This window comes from Balearica regulorum, chromosome 3, assembly GCF_011004875.1.
Source record: "Balearica regulorum gibbericeps isolate bBalReg1 chromosome 3, bBalReg1.pri, whole genome shotgun sequence".
NCBI classification, from domain to species: domain Eukaryota; kingdom Metazoa; phylum Chordata; class Aves; order Gruiformes; family Gruidae; genus Balearica; species Balearica regulorum.
The window spans coordinates 82756900-82777647 of record NC_046186.1 but is presented as its reverse complement, the minus strand read 5'-3'; the positions used below and the strand labels follow the sequence as shown (position 1 = coordinate 82777647).

At 40.7% G+C, this 20748-nt stretch overlaps 1 protein-coding gene across 2 annotated transcripts in view; it reads right to left on the bottom strand.

Annotated features, from left to right (window-relative positions):
* The window catches only part of SLC35F3 (solute carrier family 35 member F3), a 181720-nt gene extending 161199 nt beyond the window's left edge, over window positions 1-20521 (bottom strand). The window contains exons 1-2 of one of the 2 annotated variants that reach the window (XM_075748706.1): window positions 20194-20521; window positions 19657-19886 (exon numbers count right to left, since the gene is read on the bottom strand). In XM_075748706.1, the coding sequence (XP_075604821.1) occupies window positions 19657-19886; window positions 20194-20246 (283 nt within the window). In that variant the 5' untranslated portion in view covers window positions 20247-20521. The remainder of the gene's footprint in view (window positions 1-19656; window positions 19887-20193) is intronic. The other variant, XM_075748708.1, reaches the window with a different exon arrangement.
* Between the last annotated feature and the right edge of the window lie 227 nt (window positions 20522-20748).

Here is a 20748-nt window from a genome sequence, read left to right as displayed (position 1 = left end):
CTAAACAATTTATTGAGTTCTTACATTGAAAATACCAGTAAGACTAAGTCAGACAATTCGCTTTTGACCTCATCATCAGACGTGAGAACTTTGTTTTTAAGCAACTGTTGCATTTCATGTTTTCAAAACCCTAAAACACGGTGCATCACTGGTTAGGAAAAATCCTGTAAAGGCAATGGAGCTCAAACACACTTAATGATAATTGAAAATCTGAACTCCATTAAAGATACCAAGTCAAACTTGTAAGAGGAAGATACTGTGAAACAGAGTAAGTAAATTTTCGCTTATATTTTACATTCAAAGATCTAACTGCACTTTTCGACAGTTTAAGTATGTGACTAGTTTGATTTTTTGCTTAATGGGAATGAATACCCAAATAAATCTTCATATAGTTGGACTATATACTTTTGTACAGGCCTCCTAGTTTCAGAAAAAAACATACACATTTTTATTTGAGACATAGATCAAGACCAAAATAAATCTTATCTTCTTTTGAAAATTAAAAATTGCCACCTCCATCTTCCTGTCCTTCATCAAAACTGTATGGGATGTCTAGGTATCAGTATAGTCACTTTTTATATTTTCAAGATATAGAAATACTTTAGGTTAAACTCCATTACCTGGGTCACCTGCTTGTGTTCCTATTTCAGAAGAATTTGTTTGCTAAGGCATAAGACATAAGGAGGGATGATACCATGTTCTGATATTTATTCATCGTTATTCACTTTGGTAGCTAAGCTTTGCTCACTGCTTAGCAAAATATTTGATGATCAACTTGCTGTCATCATTTAATCCTGTTCTGTCTTTTCAGTCATTTGAGAATTGTGAAGTATATCAATGATAACCTTACTGATGTAAGTCCATTGTTATTTGCATGGCTAAAGTGAATTATTCCATATCATTTATCATAAGTGGCACTGTATTTTTTATCTTGCAGTTTAAATACACATAGCCAAGCTGTTGGATTATTTTAAGACTATATCTGAACCTATAAGACACCAGCTGCCAAAACACTCAAAACAGAATGTAAATATGTTAACTCCTATTTTTACCAGCTAACTCCTAGGGATCAGAAAAAAAACCCAAACAAGACCTTTCTGGAGAAGTTCTCCCATAACACCTTCTCAGAGTCACCTAACCATGCTTTCTCTTGAAGGCCAAGACCAATTAGATGGACCACAACTCATGCCAATCATGGCAATTCCTATGTTTCTATCCACAAGTAACACTACCACAAGGAGCGCTGAAGGAGTAATGGACTGTGTCTCGGTGTTACAAAGTCTAGATTTGCAGGAGTACCAGCCCAGAATAAGCACATCTGGTGTGGGAAACGTACTAGTTGCAGTGGTGTCTTTCAGTTACAGGATCCTGTCTGTGGATCCCAGAGCTTACTGAATAAGCAGTCATTTTAAAACTTAAACTTCCTCATTATGACTGTATTGCCACATTATTTCAAATTATACTGAGTCTATCCATCACCTGCTCAACATTATACATCACGAATGTCACCAAAACTTCTGCAATATTTTGAAATAATTTTTCAATGCACGTTCCAATTTCTGCATTAAAAACCAAATCTGCCTCTGAATTTTACTGAGTACCCAAGCAAGAGATTTTTCTGCCATTTTAAATAGATTGTGGTTGCCAACAGACTTCTTAGCACAGCAGCTAAAACAGACTAAGATTTAGTCATAGGAAAATAGCACACATTTCTTTTCTGATGCCTTCCCTTTATATTTTCCCTAGACAGGTTTACCTTATTTCTTCTGCCCTGGTAAAAAGCATAGTACATAGACTTTTCTATCAAACTACCTTACTCATTTTTCCATTTCTCTATAAACAGCACTCAAGGAGTGCTGTATGCAGTTTGAAATAACAGGTTGTCAAACTACAATATTCATTGCTGGAGCTGTAGAAAAGGCTAAAATAAGACTTCTGTAAAATGCCTTGGAGGAACAAACCCGTAGCTGTGAGATAGACGATAAATTCAGTGCAAAACTAATGGGCTTTATACAAGTGAATGAATTAAATGATTAGAAAGGCAGGGGGAAAATGAGCTGTGAGAACAATCAGTCAATGTAAAGAAACCATCCAAACATGTCAGTGCAGATCATTACATAATGTTCTCTCAGGGTACGTGTTATGAGAAAACTTAACTGTTTCCCTTCAGGGGGACAGTTTTCACCAAGGTAAGACCGTTAAATCCCAACAGCATTGGCTAACGCTGCACACACATGCGTTTGGTTTGTGCATGTTTGAATCAATGAGTTTATATTTAAAACAATGAAAAAGTACAGAGTACTGTAACATCAGGGTTACGATCTTGGTTTGGATAGGTGTGATTTTGCACATGTATAGGCTTAGCCACTAAGCAAAGGAGGGAGAGACGAGTGTGGATTCCAGCACTACCTTGTCAAGAACAATTTATCTGGAAAGGGGCAGGAGGGAAAGGGTACCTTTCTTAGCCAAATTCCCAGCACATAGCACATCTGGAGATGGCACAGACCACATCAATATGTTACTCCATCCTCTCTGTTCCTGTGATACTGGACTGATTCAGGACTGGATTAAACAATGTCAGTAGAAAATAACATATAGGGACTTGCTGCTTGTACAAAGATCATCCAACTGTATCTCATTTTCCTGCCCTCAAAATCTGCTTTCCCTGGAAGAGCAGTCTCTTCTGTGTCCCTTATCAGGAACAGCTGAGTTTGCTGACCAAAGAATCTCCAAGTCAGGGAAACACTCAAACAACGATGTAAAGCCCTTTACTATTTGGCGAGCAAAAGGCATAACCAAGATCTGGCCACTGTTTTTGTTTATTATAGAAGCTTAGGATATAGTATAAACAAAGGGAAATTTTAATTTGGTATTCTTCTTTAGCATTTCTATGGATATAGGCAAAGGTAATTTCTGACTGAAACTAGGGTGTCTGGTTCTTTTTGGTTTTTTGGGGTTTTTTTTTTTCAGATAAAGTTGCTTTTTTTCTCCTTTCTACCTACCTACAAAACAAAACAATTGCAACCTAGCCCCGCTAGCACTCACCTCTTAGCAAAACATGGTGGTGGTACAGTCAGTTCATGTGTCAATGTTTGAGCTCATAATCTATTTAAATAAGAGTATGAGAAATGTATAAAGATACCATAAACGCTGACACTTCCTAAATTTTCAACAGAAGCCTAGTTTTCTTCCTAGTTCTAGCTCTCCAGACCTGTTTGAAGCTTTCATGACCTCTTTGATGCCTTTGCTGTTCTTCAGTGTCTCTCTCAAACTATTTATTTCCTTACAAGTTTTCACAGAACTCACATCAGATGCAAATTCAGCTGCCTGCAATCCAATACTCCATATGGCATTCTCACCCACATGCTCTTCCACTTCCATAATAATCTTTTTTACTTTGTGTTTTATTTTGCTTTGTATTTTTTATTTACTAGATTGATTCATAATATTTTCCTTACATTTCCATAATTTATGCCTGTTGTTGTGTTACTGCCAAAACATACACTCATATGGATATGCCAGCACATCATAACTATCAAAACCAGAACTCAGGTGAGTTACGTGACATTTGCTTTGTGAACTAACATTTCTCATTTCACCTGCAGGAGCTTTGAGGGAAAGCCAAACAGCTTGCCCAGGCTCTTCAGAAAAGGCTGGTTTAAAAGAGGTAGACGGCTTCAAAGTAATTTACTAACATTTCATTCTTAGAGATGACTGACTGCACACTAACAGATTGGGAAATACATTCCTCTGCAGTACAGATGCTATTCTATGTCCATAATATTTGTATTAGTGCCCAGAAGTTGTACAGATCCTGATGTAAAGCATAAAAACAAATCTGACTTTTAGCTTGATAGCAATTTCAAAGCTCCTTTTTAAAACCTCCTTTGTCATTTATAAACCTATCCTGATTCCTTTTAAATGCTAACATTAACAGCTAGAACACATGATTTCCCGGCCTCTCCCCACCCCATTTTCCCCAAACTACTTCGAGAACTCTCTTTCTGACACTGGCCACCTTGCCTCTCTGAGCTTCCTATGGAAAATTCAGAACATGTTTGCAGTTTTTCTTTTTAGCGTACCAGTGCCCAGGGCGGTGTTAGTCTTTCTGGGTATCTGTGGTGGGCCAGGTGCCCACCAGAGCCGCTCTATCACTCCCCTCTTTCATTAGACAGGGGAGAAAAAGTACAATGAAAAGCTTATGGGTCGAGATAAGGACAGGGAGAGATCATTCACTAATTATCATCACGAGCAAAACAGACTGAACTTAGAGAGGGAATTCATCTAATTTATTACTAGGCAAAACAGGGTAGAGGAATGAGAAATAAAACCAAATCTTAAAACACCTCCCCCCACCCCTCCCATCTTCCCGGGCTCAACTTCACTCCTGGCTTCAACCTCCACCCCCCTCAGCAGCACAGGGGGATGGGGAATGATGGGGGTTACGGTCAGTTCATCACACGGTGTTTCTGCCACTTCTTCATCCTCAGGGGGAGGACTCCTCTCATTGTTCCCCTGCTCCAGCATGGAGTCCCTCTCACGGGAGACAGTCCTTCATGAACTTCTCCAACACGAGTCTCTCCCACAGGCTACAGTCCTTCACGAACTGCTCCAGCGTGGGTCTCTCCCACGGGGTGCAGACTTTCATGAGCAAACTGCTCCAGCGTGGGTCCCCCACGGGGTCACAAGTCCTGCCAGCAAACCTGCTCTGGCGTGGACCTCTCTCCACGGGTCCACAGGTCCTGCCAGGAGCTTGCTCCAGCGTGGGCTTCCCACGGGGCCACAGCCTCCTTCGCGTGCCTCCATCTGCTCTGGCGTAGGGTCCTCCATGGGCTGCAGGTGGAATCTCTACACCCCCTCATCCTTCCTCCATGGGCTGCAGGGGGACAGCCTGCTTCACCATGGTCTTCACCACGGGCTGCAGGGGGATCTCTGCTTGGGTGCCTGGCGCACCTCCTCCCCCTCCTTCTGCACTGACCTTGGTGTCTGCAGAGTTTCTTACATCTTCTCACTCCTCTCTCTGGCTGCAAAAGCTCTCTCCCTGTTCTTTCCCTTCTTAAATATGTTATCACAGAGGCGCTGATTGGCTTGGCCTTGGCCAGCGGCGGGTCCGTCTTGGAGCCGGCTGGCATTGGCTCTATCAGACACAGGGGAAGCTTCTAGCAGCTTCTCACAGAAGCCACCCCTGTAGCCCCCCCGTTACCAAAACCTTGCCACGCAAACCCAACACAGTATCTTTTCCTATTAGGTCACAGGATCATAGAATGGTTTGGGTTGGAGGAGACCTCAAAGATCATCTAGTTCCAACCCCCAGATGTCTGATCTTTATCTATGCATCACTAATACTGCAGTTAGTAGGGCAGCTGGCTATCAGAAGAAAAGAAGAGACCTAACAGTGACAGGTAAGAAACCTGAAAAGATGAGGAAAAAAAATTTCATCAGCTGTTGAGAGAGAAGGAAGGTGAAATGATTAATGGGGTAAAGACAATGGAAATTAAGAAGTTGAGGGCCTGGGGTGAAAGAATGATCTACATGCTAGGGATCAAACATGGCACCAAACGAGGCAACAAAGTCCCTCTCAGAGACAAATGACATTCAGGTAGTCACAGATCTCATGCTACATCTTAGAGAAGCTTCATGAACAAGAAAGTGAAGACCAAGGCAGTAGGATGAATCTAAGGCACAGACCTTTATACTTGAGCACCTAACTCTCACTGAAGTTAACTTAGACTCACCAAAACTTCTGAGGATCTCAGTCTTCTGCCTAACCATGCAGAACTTGAAAATTAGTCTAGGTAATTGAAACTTAACTATTTGTAGCTTTCCAGGCTGCTGCTGGCTGGCACTTACTATCTGAAACACTGATAAACTGGTGTGCTTGATCTAAGATTAAAAACTGGTACCCTTCCTTTTCTTGCCTTTGCCAATTTCCTCTCCTTACCAAAGCCTACATCAAGGCAGCCATTAGATGGCCACCCAAGCCACACTGCAGTGCAATTCAATTAGTAAGATTCATTCTTATTTGCCTGCAGTTGTATATGACAATCACCTAACATATCTGCAGAGGACTTGCAACTGTACGTCATATCAATGAAGTGATTTGTCTTTAGGAAGGAAAAAGAAAAAAGAAAGTTGTATAGAGTGTTTTGTCCTGATGCTCATGAGAGTCTTTGTCCAAACTGTTGCTTCATCTTCACCACAGAACCCTCCCTTGCTCTTCACTTCCCAAGTGAAGTGGATAAATCTAGCACTCAAGTAAAAAGGGCAGTGGTTGGGGAACAGAAAACAACAGTACAACTTCACATCACTCATCTCCCAGTAGCTAAGATTAATTTCTCTCCCTCTGTCCCCATTCCAGTTGTTGAATTCACAGATAATCACTTGCAAATAAAATGTGGTTAATAGTGGCTCCATAAAGATGAGAGTCCCTTAGGTGAGGATTATATAGAACATGAAGACTTCTGTTGTATATAAGACACTGTAAGTTTCTCACAGTCTACAAGTCTTATGTAAGACTTGTATGTGACAAAATTTTTCCTTTTTCAAAAAACCTGACTCAGAGTTAAATTTGATCATAAAAAATTTGTTAACTACAGTTTCTTGTCACATGCTGCATTTGGGATCCAGGACATATGAAATTTTTTTTTCCAGCTATATATTTGAAAATTTAATGCTGTTTCCCCCAAACTCTACAACTGATAATCATCTACATTTGTCTTTTTCGGGCTACTTATTTTAAGCAGGATTCTACAAGCTTGTGCTGCTTAAGTAGTACTTTACTCCACTGAAATCAACAGAGAACCAATTTAAATAAAATGAATGATGTACTTGGTTTGAAGAGGGTTTTATGCTTAAGGAAATGGTGGTCTTGCAAACAAGATATCAAAGACTCAATTTCACATCACAGTGCTATAATGTTTAATTGCTCACTCAGAAATATTACCAGGAGAAATATATTTTTCTCAAATAAGTCAAACATCCATCAAAACACTAATTTATACAGTTTTTAATTTGCATTAAATAAACTGCAAAGAAATCCTGTCACAATGATTTTTCCTTATAGAGAGACCATTGTGTTGAACTTAATTGCTCAGCACACATGAATTACTTTGGATTATATTACATCCTGGAAAATGGCAAGATCAGATTGATGAAAAAAATTTAAAAAATAGATCAATGATTATGTTGAAAAGGACAAAATTATTAAGAGAACTGAAGTATTTTGACACTGAGTGGAATTGTTTCTGTTTGCACAGAAAAATTATTTGGTTTATTCACACACAAATTGACTTACAATGTACACATAATAGCAATATCACTATAATTAGCAAAGACAAGCAAAAATGAGATGTTGTAAAGAATATTAAATTAGTATTTTCAACAAAATTTTACATTAACAGTCAGTAGAAACCAGATATTTGGGGCAATACAAATAATTAACATCCTAAAAGTTAATATACACAAATGAACAATTTTAGTCAGCTGCTGCACAGCTTAAGTTAGTCATATATAATTTTGCAGACTTGAATCTTGTGTATCAAATAGTTGCAGAGACATTTCCTTGGAACTCAGTAGCTCCCAGGAAATATAGCTCCCTTATTATTCAACTGAATAAAAAACATTGAAGACCTATCTTGCAAATATAAAGCAGATACATGACCCTGTACTTACATCCATGGGTATTTTCAGTTATAATGTTGGCGTCCTGGTTCTGGCAAGGATAGAGTTAATTTCCCAAGGAGCCAGGACAGGTGAGCCAAGCTGGCCGGGGGCTATTCCATGCCATGTGACGTCATGCTCACCATAAAAGGGGGCTAGTCGGGCTGGGTGTGGCTCCCAGACGGGCTGAGCGTCCCCTCCTGGGATTGGTAAATCGTTCTCTGTTATCACCCATTCTTACTATCTGTTATCAGCACTGCTGTTGATTGTTTCCCTCTCCCTTGCTGTCCCAGTAAACTGCCCTTATCCCAACCCTCGAGGCTTTGCCGTTGTTTTTCCGTTCTCCTCCCCATCCACCGGGGGAGGGGTGAGCGAGCGGCCTTGTGGCACTTAGCTACCGGCTGGGCCTAAACCACGTCAGTCCTTTTACTGGAGAAGGTCCTTAATCTATTAATAGTGTAACATTAACATAACAAAAATTATGAGAGACATAAAGAGTAGAATAGAATAGTTCCAGTTAGAAGGGACCTACATCGATCACCTCGTCCAAATGCTTGACCACTTCAGGGCTGACCAAAAGTTAAAGCATGGTATTAAAGGGCATTGTCCAAATGCCTCAAAGACTGACAGGCATGGGGCATTACCTTATAGTAACTACTATAAGGTTTAAACTTCACTCATTAGTTAGTCCCAGAAAGCTTATAAATGCAAAATTATTGGAGAAATAATATTTAAAGTAGATAATGGTTGAGAATTGATTTAATTTTAACTCTTAAAAAAAAATCTAATGAAAACTTCCTTATGAGATGACAGAATAATTCAGCCTATTAGAAGTAAATCAACAGCAACAAAAAAGCAAGAAAGATCAGGACTTGCAAGGTTGGTTATTTCAGAGAAATTCTCCAGCTTCAACACTGAGCTCAGATTCATATAATGAATTTTCTTTTAGTAAAATTAGCTGCTGTTGCACAAAGTGGATTACAATGCAACTGGTTTAACCTTGTACTAGCTGAGAGCTATACAACTCAAATGAAAGAAGCCTTTCTGCAATGTGTTGATGTTTTTGTACCTTCTGATTATTCTTCAATGCACAGTAATTCAGCTGGAGCATTTAATATCCAAGGTATTAACTAATGTTAAACCTCTTGATCTAGATCTCCCTTATTCCTCTGCTGCAATTCCTACTGCTGGGTATGCAACTTTGGCTAAGGTTCTACAATCCTCCCCTCAAAAAAGTAAGTTTTTCAAAATCCAAATCGTCTAAACATTTAAGATTAGAGTGGTTCAAAACAGGAAGATAGAAAGGCTCTCATGCTGTCCTCACCTAGCATAAAGAAGAAGGATCATTTTCTTATAAATAACTGGAGGATCACAAATACCTACTCTCTAATTGCCTTCTATGTGGAAACAAAGTGAAGAAAACAAGGGATTTCACCAGACATTTACATTGACAGGTAGCTACGATGGGAATGCTCTTAGCTGGAAGTGAGTTTACTATACATTTTTACACCAACAGCTAGCTACAACAGGGTAGTTATCTCGGTAGTCAGCTGTCTAGGCATTGGGAAGAAAGAGTGGTCTTTTCTCACTTGCTGTAGATGCCTTCTACTGATGTTGGGACAAGCTATTAAGTACTAATTAAATACCAAGTTCAAGATGAAAGAAAATTAAAACTACACATCTATTAAAAGACATGATTATTCTCTAATTTAAATAGAGCTCCTCAATAGTGCTCAGGAACATATAATAAAGACCATGTAGGGGTAGGTGTAATTGGATGCAGTTGCCTTAGGAACAGATGTTCAGCATATAAAGACATGAAGCCTGTTTAAAAGGCAAAATCAAGGACTTAAGCCTGGTGGGTGAAACCTGATTTGACTGAAGTTACTGACAAAAGTGCCATGGACTTGGTTGGAGTCAGAGATTCATCCCAACAGCTTTTCTAATTCTTTCATATTTGTAATATTATTGTGAGTGCAGAGCTGAATAATAGATTACTTTGAGTTAGAAGTGCTCTACTGGAGGCGCATTTTCCAGTTTCCTTTGTGCAACAATTTCATCAAGAAACAAAACATACCTAGGGAGTTGTAAGAGAGTCTAGGTTTACACTCTGGAGATTCTGATATCATTCCCACTTCCAATGTATTTTTATTATGTAGACAAGAGATATTGTGCCTTTAAAACAGTGTTATTGTAGGATGTAAAAGAATTTGACATGCAGAAAGAAAACACTGTCTGGTACAAGAGTGTCATTTTAAAGTAATATTAATAGCAAAGATTCCTATAAAGATGCCATGCAAAAATCTTTTCATTTTCTGAGGTTTTAGGAATAAATACAGAATGCCTAATATTATTTGTCAGAATGGTTTTCAGTGAGATTCAACTTCTACTATGCAGATACCAGGAACAGGAAGTCCGAAGTATTGCTCCTAGTACAAGATTTAAGACCTGTTTCTTGTCCATGCATTTCTCTACAAAGAATATGCTCGTTCATGCTTCTATGATATACTGCTTATTTTTGTTTCCATTTGAGAAATGATAAAACACAAAACTACTTCTCACCCTGTACAAAGTCAGAACGCACAGACAGCCCTACCTATTAACTTCACTATTTGCGTAAGACAAAGAATTTCCTACTGATATTGAACTACACATTACTAAGGTGTAAAGTTTGACATAGCAAACTTTCCGTCTCTGATTAAAAAAAAAAAAGGCAAATAAAGAAGTTCTTTATTAAATAACACTTCTCAAAGACTGAGAAGTCACTTTATTAGCAGGACCAGAGATTAAATTCTATGCTGCACCCTCTAACAGGATCTTCATAAGTCTTACAAGCCAACTGTGGGAACGCAGTGATTTAAGATGTCTTTGTGCACTCCTCATACGTTCCTCCCAAGATAACCTGGCAAGCTTGAGAAACCATTCAGGAATGAGATAGCCTCCTGAAATTCCTGAAGTCATGCATAGAGTAGTTTTATTCCTCCATGTTAATCTAGTTTTCATTCCAATTCGTGTATTTTCCCATACTGAAAAAGAGATTCTTTTGGCAGGAGAGTCAACAGGATGATAAAGTCATGAAAATGTATTTCCTGTTTCACAGTGCAAACACTGGATGGTTGATCTTAATCTTGGCACTGTTTCAGCTACAGCAAAAATTTGAAAGCAGATAATCCCTACTGAACACTTGATAGACTGTATTGTCTGGATACAAGTTACTGTTTGAAAAAGGAGAGCCAACTCTAGGCTTTCAGTTTATGCCATTATCTTACACATCATCATCATCTTCGCACAAGTGCAACACGTCCTCAGTTCACTTCCCACCTCCTACCTCTTCACACAACTGCATGGATCTGGCACAGCCAAAGCAAGATACCTCAGATGAGGTAGAGCCCCCAGACTGCCACAGGGCTCACAAACAGCACAGCTGCCAATGACTGTAAGAGTCAAATGGCTTGGCCGGCTCCAGCATACTTGGCAAGTGGACAAGAAACTCAACTTTCGAGCTTCTTTGGTACCTTACCTGGTGTGAAGAAGAGATCGTGAGGAAAAGCATTGTATCTGTGATATTTCCAATATAAAAGTCAAGGAAAAAAGATAAAACCCTTCGGGATGTCACGATCAGATCAGTTCTACTAGTTATTATTTATATCACAGTGGGATTGGTAGGACTTTGCACCATGGTTCAAAACTGAAAATCTGGTTGCTCCCTTTTGACATTCAGGCCCCTTTTCAAGAACTATTGCACAGGGACCAGTTATGGCAAAGCAAAAAGAATATTTAAATGCAAGATCAAGGCCTTATTAGGAAGCATGCAACTGTTTCACTAGCAGCCAGTTACATTCCCTTGTCCTGGAGGAGCTCTAAGATCTAAATTCCATTGCCTCGTATGACTGGCTTGATGAGTTAATATTTCCTGTTATGTGAGGTAATCCTTACTTTTCTAAATGTTAGGCCACCTAAATTCCTACACTACTGGAATAGCTTTCCAGCTCTCAGAAAAAGCCTGATTCTTACATTGGCCAAATATACTCAGGGAAACAAAATGACAGGAAGCAAAATAAGGCAGATTTGGTACAAAAAATGAACTTCATGAGACCCTTGCGTTCAAGAGAACATAGAGGTGTCTGAAACCACCTACATGACCTTTTTTATAAGGAAAGCTGGCCAAGTGCAGCATAAGCTTGCCAAAGTTCAAATAAAATGAAATCAGGGAATACCACCACTGTATCCCTCCTATCTATGGCATGTTTCATGGAGTGGTTCATAAAGAAAGTAGTTCTCTATGGCCTTACATGCAATCACACCATCTTTTTTTTTTTCCCCACGGATGTGCTGAGGAATAAAATAACAAGTGCCGAGTGAAGGTAATCAGAGAATCAAAAACACTCAGGGAAGAAGGTTCTACAAGATATATTGCATGAAGGCTAGCCACTCCCTAGGTAGGAATCATGATTTGCAGATAAGTTTCTTTCTCCATACATAAATCATTGTATTACTTTGCTCAGAGTAGTCATTATTCACTATCAATAGTGGAAATTCTATGAGTTCAGCTTCCAAAACAAAGAGAGGGACAGAATTACACCCTCAGGTGCTCTAGAGAAGGGCAACTTGTTAGAGGGGTAAAATTCCCTTTATGAAACTTTTCCATCCCTCTCTTTATCCTGAGGCTTATTTGACCTTAAGTAAATGACAGCAATTATCAGCAGCCTCTAATTTACAACAGAAATATGAGACACAAACACCTCATTACATTAAAGAGAGACTAGGGCACAAAAACTCACCTTGAAGACAGCCCTGACATGAGACAGAATCTGGTAAAATTAGCTATTAGGTTAATGAGCATTGCTGGTGATGCACTAAGCAATTTCAAGAGGGACAAACATCTGGGACCAAGAGTCTTTGTCCTTTTGTGGCTTTGTGTTTCAGTTACACTCTAGTTACACAACAGTATCTGATATTACACTAGATCAGCACAGACTTTGCAGCCAGATTTCAATGCCACTATCCTATGCAATTAATTGTTTTTATTAAACAAATCATTGATTTAAGTTGCAAATATACACCACAGTACACTCCAGAACTATTACAGAAATTTCCCCTGTTGAAGGAAGGGCTTCCTATAAAGATAGTTCCAAAACTAAACATTTGTTCATAATTCTTGGTAGTGTCCAAATTCTTTTTTAACAAATTAGCTCGCTCCCTCATTATTCCATATCAATAGAGTAGTTTGTGTTTTTAGCAACAATCCATTATTATGGATTCAACACATTGATTAGTGAACACATACACATTTCTATTAAAAAAAAAAAATACAGTTCACCAGTGAAAGGAATCTCAAATGCCAGATAACACTCTTCAAAACTGCTAACTAGGACCCTAACTTTACACAGACATACAACTAGCTTTAGTAGTAGGTTTTCACGATGGACACTTCAGAGATATATTCTACTGAAATAACAACACTCAATGATAACATTTGTTAAGGGTATAAAATGAATGCTGGAAGCCAGCAGATCCCTAATTGCTGTCCCATGGACTGCTTTGCATAAATGGCATACTGCAGATGACATGCAATTAAAGCTGCACTGAAAAAAAAGTTGAAAGCAACCAATTAATTTGTGTAAATAACAAACAAAACAGAGGGGCAATATTGGAGGTGGTAATTTTTAGCTTCTTCACTGTGAAAACTAGATACAAAATATAAAATATTTATCCAGCTGCCTAGTTAAAAGTGGGGGTTACTTAACACTACACAATTAAAGTTGTTTAGTAAACAAGTTAATAAATGTTCACTAAACATTTACCATTTACTAAACAATTCAAAAATATATAGTAAACAGTTTAAATAACAATTTGCTTGGTTTGCCAGCAAGCAATTTAAAACTTAAAATTTTGATTAATGAAGCTCTATATTGTAACAGGAATCAGTTTTCTGCTTAACATTGGCCAAAACCCACTTTCCTTACCACCTGACAAAAGCCAAAGAACTCTGATGTCCCTTCTCCATTGGAATTGTCTTGAAAAAGAAACTTCTGAAAGGCTGGCTATATTTCAATCTCCCTTTTTCATGTGGTATCTTTGCAGCAGCTCAGTATTCATCACCTGTACTCCTCTGCCCCATCTCATGTGGCCAGATCATGCTGTTCCATACTCAGTCTCTGTTGCAAGACCACCCAAAGAGTTAGAGCCCATGGGGACCAGTGGGTTCCCCTTCCAATGAGAAATGTCTCCTGTAGTATTCTAGGACATCCACCGCAGGCTTATGATGAGGTCCCTGAAATATTTCAAGAGACTGTCTCTGGGGACAGTTCTGCTCAGTTACAATCAGTATTATACGTATGGGGAAATGGCTTTAGGAGTTTTTGTGTGAGCTCTCATGTGAATATAAATCAGTAATATCCCTGGTTTGTGTACAATCACGTGTAGGTTTAGCTCGCAGCAGATAACTATAGCTGACATTTGAAACAACAAAACTACAGTACTTTTAAATCTAAAATGCAACTCATTACCATTGCTTTCTTTCACCTGTAGGAGTGACCATGGTTTCTTAGCTTTTATTGCTAGCATAACAATTAGTTGTGTTAGTATTCCCAATGAAGAGCATCAGAAAAAAATTAATTGGGCCTCAGACACCATAAGCCTGGCTTAACACAAGGAGATAAAGCACATATTTTCACTTGTCTTCTAAGCATTACATTCAGTACTTATTTATTGGAAAGTAAGTAATCGGTTTTAAATTAATCGCTTACAGCTGGCCCAAAAATGGCTTTCCCCAGAGAAAACAATTCTGTCTTTGAACTTCTGGAAATTCCTGTATATCACCTCAAAAAATAAGTTAAATGCTCGCTCAGATGCAAATACGCAAAAACAGTATTTGAACAAGTTTCAAGCATTAATATTTTTATCCTGATTCATATCCCCACTGGATTTGCTTTTAGCAAGTGTGAAAGTTACAGCATTTAATGCCACATGAAAAGCAGATCACAAAGAGAAACACTGGGGATCAGCTGGAAACACTGGTCTTTCTTTAGCTGTGTAACTGATACTCCAATATTTATAAGAGTTCAATGTTCATACTTTTAATTAGCGAAAACCAATACTAAAATACTACCTTGAAAGGCTATCAAAGTTCAGTAACTGGGGCATTTTCATACTCAGACATTTATGCTTTCTGAGCAATGTTCAGGATATTCACAAGCCAATGTGTTCCAATATGTTACTTATATTGGTGATAGCACTTAAATTTCACATCCAGGTCAACACCTACTGTGGTACATGCTGGATGAGTATTACATTGAAATTCTGGGGGCATTAAAACTGTATAGTTTATTTTGTTATTGTTGAAATAACTATGAAAAAACATTAAAAATAGGAAACTCTATTTGAAGCAGCAGGGAGGAGCAGAGCCAGAGATACTCCGAGTTACTGGATACAATCTTTCACCTGAACAGCAGCATGCCACTTAAAAGTCATCACTATTCACCAGGTCAAAGTCTCATAGAAATGTATGTTCGCAAGCCATGAACCATAGACTGTGGTCAAATCCTACTAAGTAGAACTGAGGGAAGTTAAAAGTACATACTATTCTCTTACTATTCTTTCTGCAGGTGGAGTAACATCTCTAACCACACAAATAAGTGAAGTGAATTAAACTGGGAGGCCAGGTGATCTCTTGACCATCTTAAAGGAAGGAGGGACCCATATAATCCTGATTTGTCCATAACAAGTCTGTCTTTAGGAACACGTGCTAAGGGTATTTGAAAGTCTCTGATTTAGAAGACAGACCCTAATCTTAAACAAGGAGTAGAAGCAGGTGATCTGTAGGAAGAAGCAAGGACTGCAAAATAGGGATAGGTGGCTCGAGCCCCCATGAACGTATTTAAAATACTAATCACATAATGACAGACTGTGATATTGAGTCACCACAAAATAGACCTAGTTAATGTAGAGAAAAATGAATGTTTGGCAAAGGTGCTAGCTGTGCGCATTTCAGGTGGAAACAAGTGCCCTGCCAATGGCTACAATAATTAAAATAGACAAGACTTCCATACTGATCAGCAAGACAGTTCAAGAGTTTAGTGACACCTGAACTTCTCATGTACAGAAAAGCTCCTAGGGACTATACTTCTAAATATATTTAGAAACCTAATTCCTACTGATAATGGCGTGAAATAGAAACTTAAAATATGGCTGTTCATCTATAAACTCATCTCTGCTATTAAACTGAAGTCATGGGCTTTTAGAGGCAGAAATCACGGTAATTTACTTAACCTTCATGAAAGAGAACCGCACTGCTAATACAGTCCTAACAATGTTTGATCTCCATACAACAAAAAGGCTGTCACTGGGATCGACAAATTTTGTGGTGTTTGGGTTTTTTTTAAACTAAATTCTTTGATCCCTACTTGCTAATTTAAAAAAAATAATATGTAAAAGTCAATTAATATATCTCTTGTTGATAACTAGGATTTCACACATACTGAGCTCTGTTATTGACGTCAATGCATCAGAGTATGAGTCTACAATCGGACTGCATCTTACATGTGTTTCTTCCCCTCCGCCTTTGCATTTGAGACATCAAATCAGATGCTGCAAAATAGTTCCCATAGGACAAATATGAATATTTAATTTAGACTGGAGAGCAGTTATTCACATAATTAGTTACCCTGAAAATCAATAGTGAGAATTTCAGAAAAATAAGAACTGCCAGATCGGATCAGGACACACTCCTATCCTCTTTCTGAAGGTGGGCACATACTATAGAGGAAAGTGCAAGAAACCCTCAAAAAGAAGCCCCCTCCCAGCCTAAGAGGGGCTAACTTGAATTCTGAATAATGAAGTTTAATATTCTCTCCAATATTTTTCCCAACTTACTACAATTCTAGATCTTGTCACTGCTCTCAATTACAAGCCCTCAAATTCTTGATCTCAAGAACAAATTATGTGTTTTCTTAAAAAATATTTCTTTTTCTATCAGTTTTTAATTGATGACTTTTCAGCTTCATTGACTGTCCACCTGTTTTTCTCTAATGACACAATAAGAAGAAAAACGCTATTTGCCTGAGTAATATGTGCCAGTAGTTTCCATACTTTTGTTTCAACTTCTTTAAGGTAAACAGCTAAAACTCTTGAGACTCTTTATAGATTGTCTGTACTCTTTCTCCTTAGTCATCTTGGAGCTTTCAGTAATCTTTTCTGAGAGGACATAACCAATATTACACAGTATTTCACTAGGCTGTACCACTAAATTCTCTGAAGGCATCATAACACAGAAGTACATTACATTATTCCAGTTGCTAAAAATCTGGTTTGCAAGTGCAGTCAAACAGCAGAGGTCTTCCCTGAGCTGCGTACAGTCCCAAACCGTTCCCTCTCACCGGCTGATGTAACGATGTGAAACTCTGTAGGTAATTTTAGCATTTTCAGGAAACACAAGGCTTCTATTTGTGATAACTGAATGATATCTGTTAACATTTGGGCTATTCACCTGGCTGGATCAGCTCTCCCTAGAGTAATGCTGAGTCCTTTCTCGTTCTGTCCAATGCACATCTGTTGGTGTCTTCAGCAGATTTTCATTTCTTCCTCCCCTCTTTCCATCTAATTTATAAGTATATGAAATACTGGAGTTGGTCCGTAGCCTTGAGGTATCCCAGTAAGTTTTAAATGGTCAGGTTTTCACAACAAAACTAGTCTCCAACTAAGTTTTGGGGTCATGGCAACACGATCTCTTATTATGTCTGGTAGTTTCCCTCATGGAGTTTTGTTAAAACAACACAAACTACCAAAATCTTTCTGAATGTCTCAAACAATTTTCTACATATAGATAGATACATATATATGTGTGTATGTGTGGGTGTGTGTGCGTATATATATATATATATATATATATAAAAAAAAAAAGCGATCTAAGTCAAGTATGAGAGGAATACACTCCAGTGTGAAAAAAACAGATCTGGCCCTACAGGTGATTCAGTTACAATAAAAAGAATGTCACTGAGAGACACAGACCAAATCTAGATGAGACCAGATTATGGACTTCTTCTGCAGAAAGCAGGTCCATTATTAATGCACTCCATAATTATAGTGCCAACAGCACCGAAATGTCTACAAGCATGCAAAATAAGATGACAAAAAGTACCACGGTACAATTTGAGCTTAATAAAAATTGTTTGTTCATAGTTCTTGGGCCAATTAAACCTTCTAACCAGAAAGCCACAAGGAAAGTCTGTATCCCAAAACTAATTGCATAAGCTCAGATTGAAGGAGTGTTCAAAGAGGTTCCAAAGTAGCTGTTACAAAGTTGACTTCCAATTTTTTATGATCTACTCCATTTACTTCAGCCGTTCAGCTGATGCAGATCGACACAGCTCTGCTTCAGCCATGCCATATTATACCAGCTAGAGAGATGGGTCTTTTCTTCTGCGTGTTCTTCTACATTCCTAGCAACTCAGATTTTAAATTGGCAACAACTTCACAAAACCTATTATTTTTAGACATACATTTATGAAACTCAGACACTTTGTATATTTAGCCCCCACCATTACAACTCAAGTATGTAATTTTGTTATTCAAAACGAGTTACAAGAGAAAATATAACTAGAATAGCAGGTTTAGGCTTGCAATTAACTTTTTCAGACAAAGTTATAAATTTCAACAAATAGCTTATAATTGAGGAGCCAGCATGACCTTTATTATTGCAGAAGGTTCAGCCATAGCAGCTCTGTGCGACTTCAGCTAGACTATTAGTCACTGTGTCAGACAGAAGCCCTAACATCCAACTTAGTCTGGCATCAGCATACGATCTGATCCTGAAAACTGACCTGAATAAGCTTTATTCTCAGGAATGGTCCCAATCCAGGCAATGGAATTGCTCTTAGAGAAATCCCATACTCCCTGTGAGTGAAGTAGCAAATATCAGGTATTTCTGTTATAATCGCAGTCAAGAAAAAAAAAAGGCTCTTACAGAAGAAGCCTTAGATATTTATCAGTAAAGTCCTATAATCAGGCAATCAGGAGTTGCTCTTCCTCACAGGAAAAATGAACTAGTACTGTGCACCGCACTTTCTTGTATCATTCTCTTCCATTATTATGCACGCTGCCAAACAGATAATCCACGAGTAAACATCTCAGAACATTTGCACTTAATACTTAGGAAAGCACAACATGAAAACATCACTTTGTCAGAGCCAGTCTTCCCAGCAATGATTTCTGTTACAGCAGAATCCTTTTTACAACAAAAGCCCTTGTGATGTTATGAATGACATTAAAACAACCAAAATATTTTTATTACTTCAGTTAATTAGTAAATTATTCTCAGAACTTGTTAATTCATGCAATTGCCGTCATAGTGGTGAAAGATGGACAAGAAATGGGGTATGTTAAATGCAACAATACTAGTTGATATATTACAACCACTCAAGGTATCACTTCCTTTGTGAATCACGTATGTGGAGGGATACAGCTAGGTCTCTCTTCATACTGGTATCTGTAAGTTTCTTTCTCAAGTGCAGGCATACGGAAGAAGCAGTTCCATTTGACATAGGAAAAGGCATAACACTCAGGTCAAGAGCTGTGAAAATCTGACAGACCCCCGAAACGACGGAAAGACACGCTGATAACATATTGTGAAAACAGTATGTGCGTGAATGCAATAGGGCTTCTACACAGCCATCACAAACAAGGCGATCAGCATCACTAAGTGTGTTTGTAACATTAAGACAAATATTTAACCTATTTTCTTCATAGAATGTAACTGTCGTAATTATTGCACTACGCTCCTGCGAGCCAGCAACTGCCTAAGGACTAATGCAACACAGGCGCAGAATTCTTTGCGGAGAGCGGGAGCACTTCCAGGGGGCGAGTTTTTCCCACGGGTTAAGGGATCAGACAGCCGCGCCCACACTTATCAGCCACTCCGGGCCGCGGTGGCCCCGACGCAAAGCCCCAGAGCTTGTCCCCCTCCTCGCAGCCCCACGCCCGGCCGCGCCGGGGACTCACGTTTGTAGCTGGCGGCCCAGGGCTGGTAGCCGTAGTAGCCGGTGATGCGGAGGATCCGCTCCTCGATGGAGGTGAGCCCCACGGAAGCGCTGGTGAGGTCCTCCACGGAGCGGGACCACTTCAAGTCCTCTTTGATGGCCTCGTCCACCACCAGGTACTTCAGCTGCCGCAGCTGCGGGCTGATGTCGGACAGCCGCCGGGGGCTGACATCGGGGGAGCGCCGCATGCCGCTGGGGGCCGGGAGAGGGGCGTCAGCGGGGGGGTGCCGCGGCTGGCAGCGCCGCCGCGGGGGTCGCCGACCTCCGCCGGCCCGAGTCGAAGTTGGCGGCGGGACCTGCGCCGGCAGGTAAGCGGCCCCGGCACCCGCGGCAGCGGCGCCGCAAACTTTCCTCACCGCCCTCCGCCGGACGGACCGACCCCCGGGGGCGGGCGGCGCCGCCGGCTGAGGTAAGGTAAGGTGAGGTGAGGTGAGGTTGGGTGGTGTGTCCCCGACCCTCCCAGCCCTCCCGCCCGGCCCGGCCCCGTAACGGTACTCACAGGGTGGCGGCTTTGCCCCGCGCGGAGCCGTTGGGGAACTCCCGGATCCCCATGGGGAGCAGCAGATATGGCTGGGGGGCGCCCAGACTTCACGGCGGGGCGAGCCGGCGGCGCCCACCGGCTGGGCAAGAGGCGGGGAGGGAGCAGGGAGGCGGCGGCGGCCCCCGCGGCAGAGGGTCCCTGGGCTGGTGCAGCTTCCCCGCGGGAGAGGCAGGTACGGAGACGGGCGGACCGGCGCTGCCGCCTGCGAGGCGCTGCCGCCTGCGATGCGCGGAGCGCCGGCGGCGGGGGCCGGGCAGGGCAGGGCGCGCTCAGCGCCCCCCACCCCGCGCGTTGCCGCCGGCCGCCAGCAGGGGGAGCCCCGCGGCCCCGGCGCCGCCAACCGCCCGTGCCGCTCGCCCCCTGGCGGGCGGCCGTGAGGCGGGGCGGGGGGGGCCTCGCCCCCCCGGGAGGCCCACTCGGTCCCTACTCAGTCCGAGGAACGGGCCGAGGCGTGCCCGGTGCCCGCTGCCGTGCTCCGCTTACACCGCCGGTGCGGCGGGCTCCGGTCAGGTG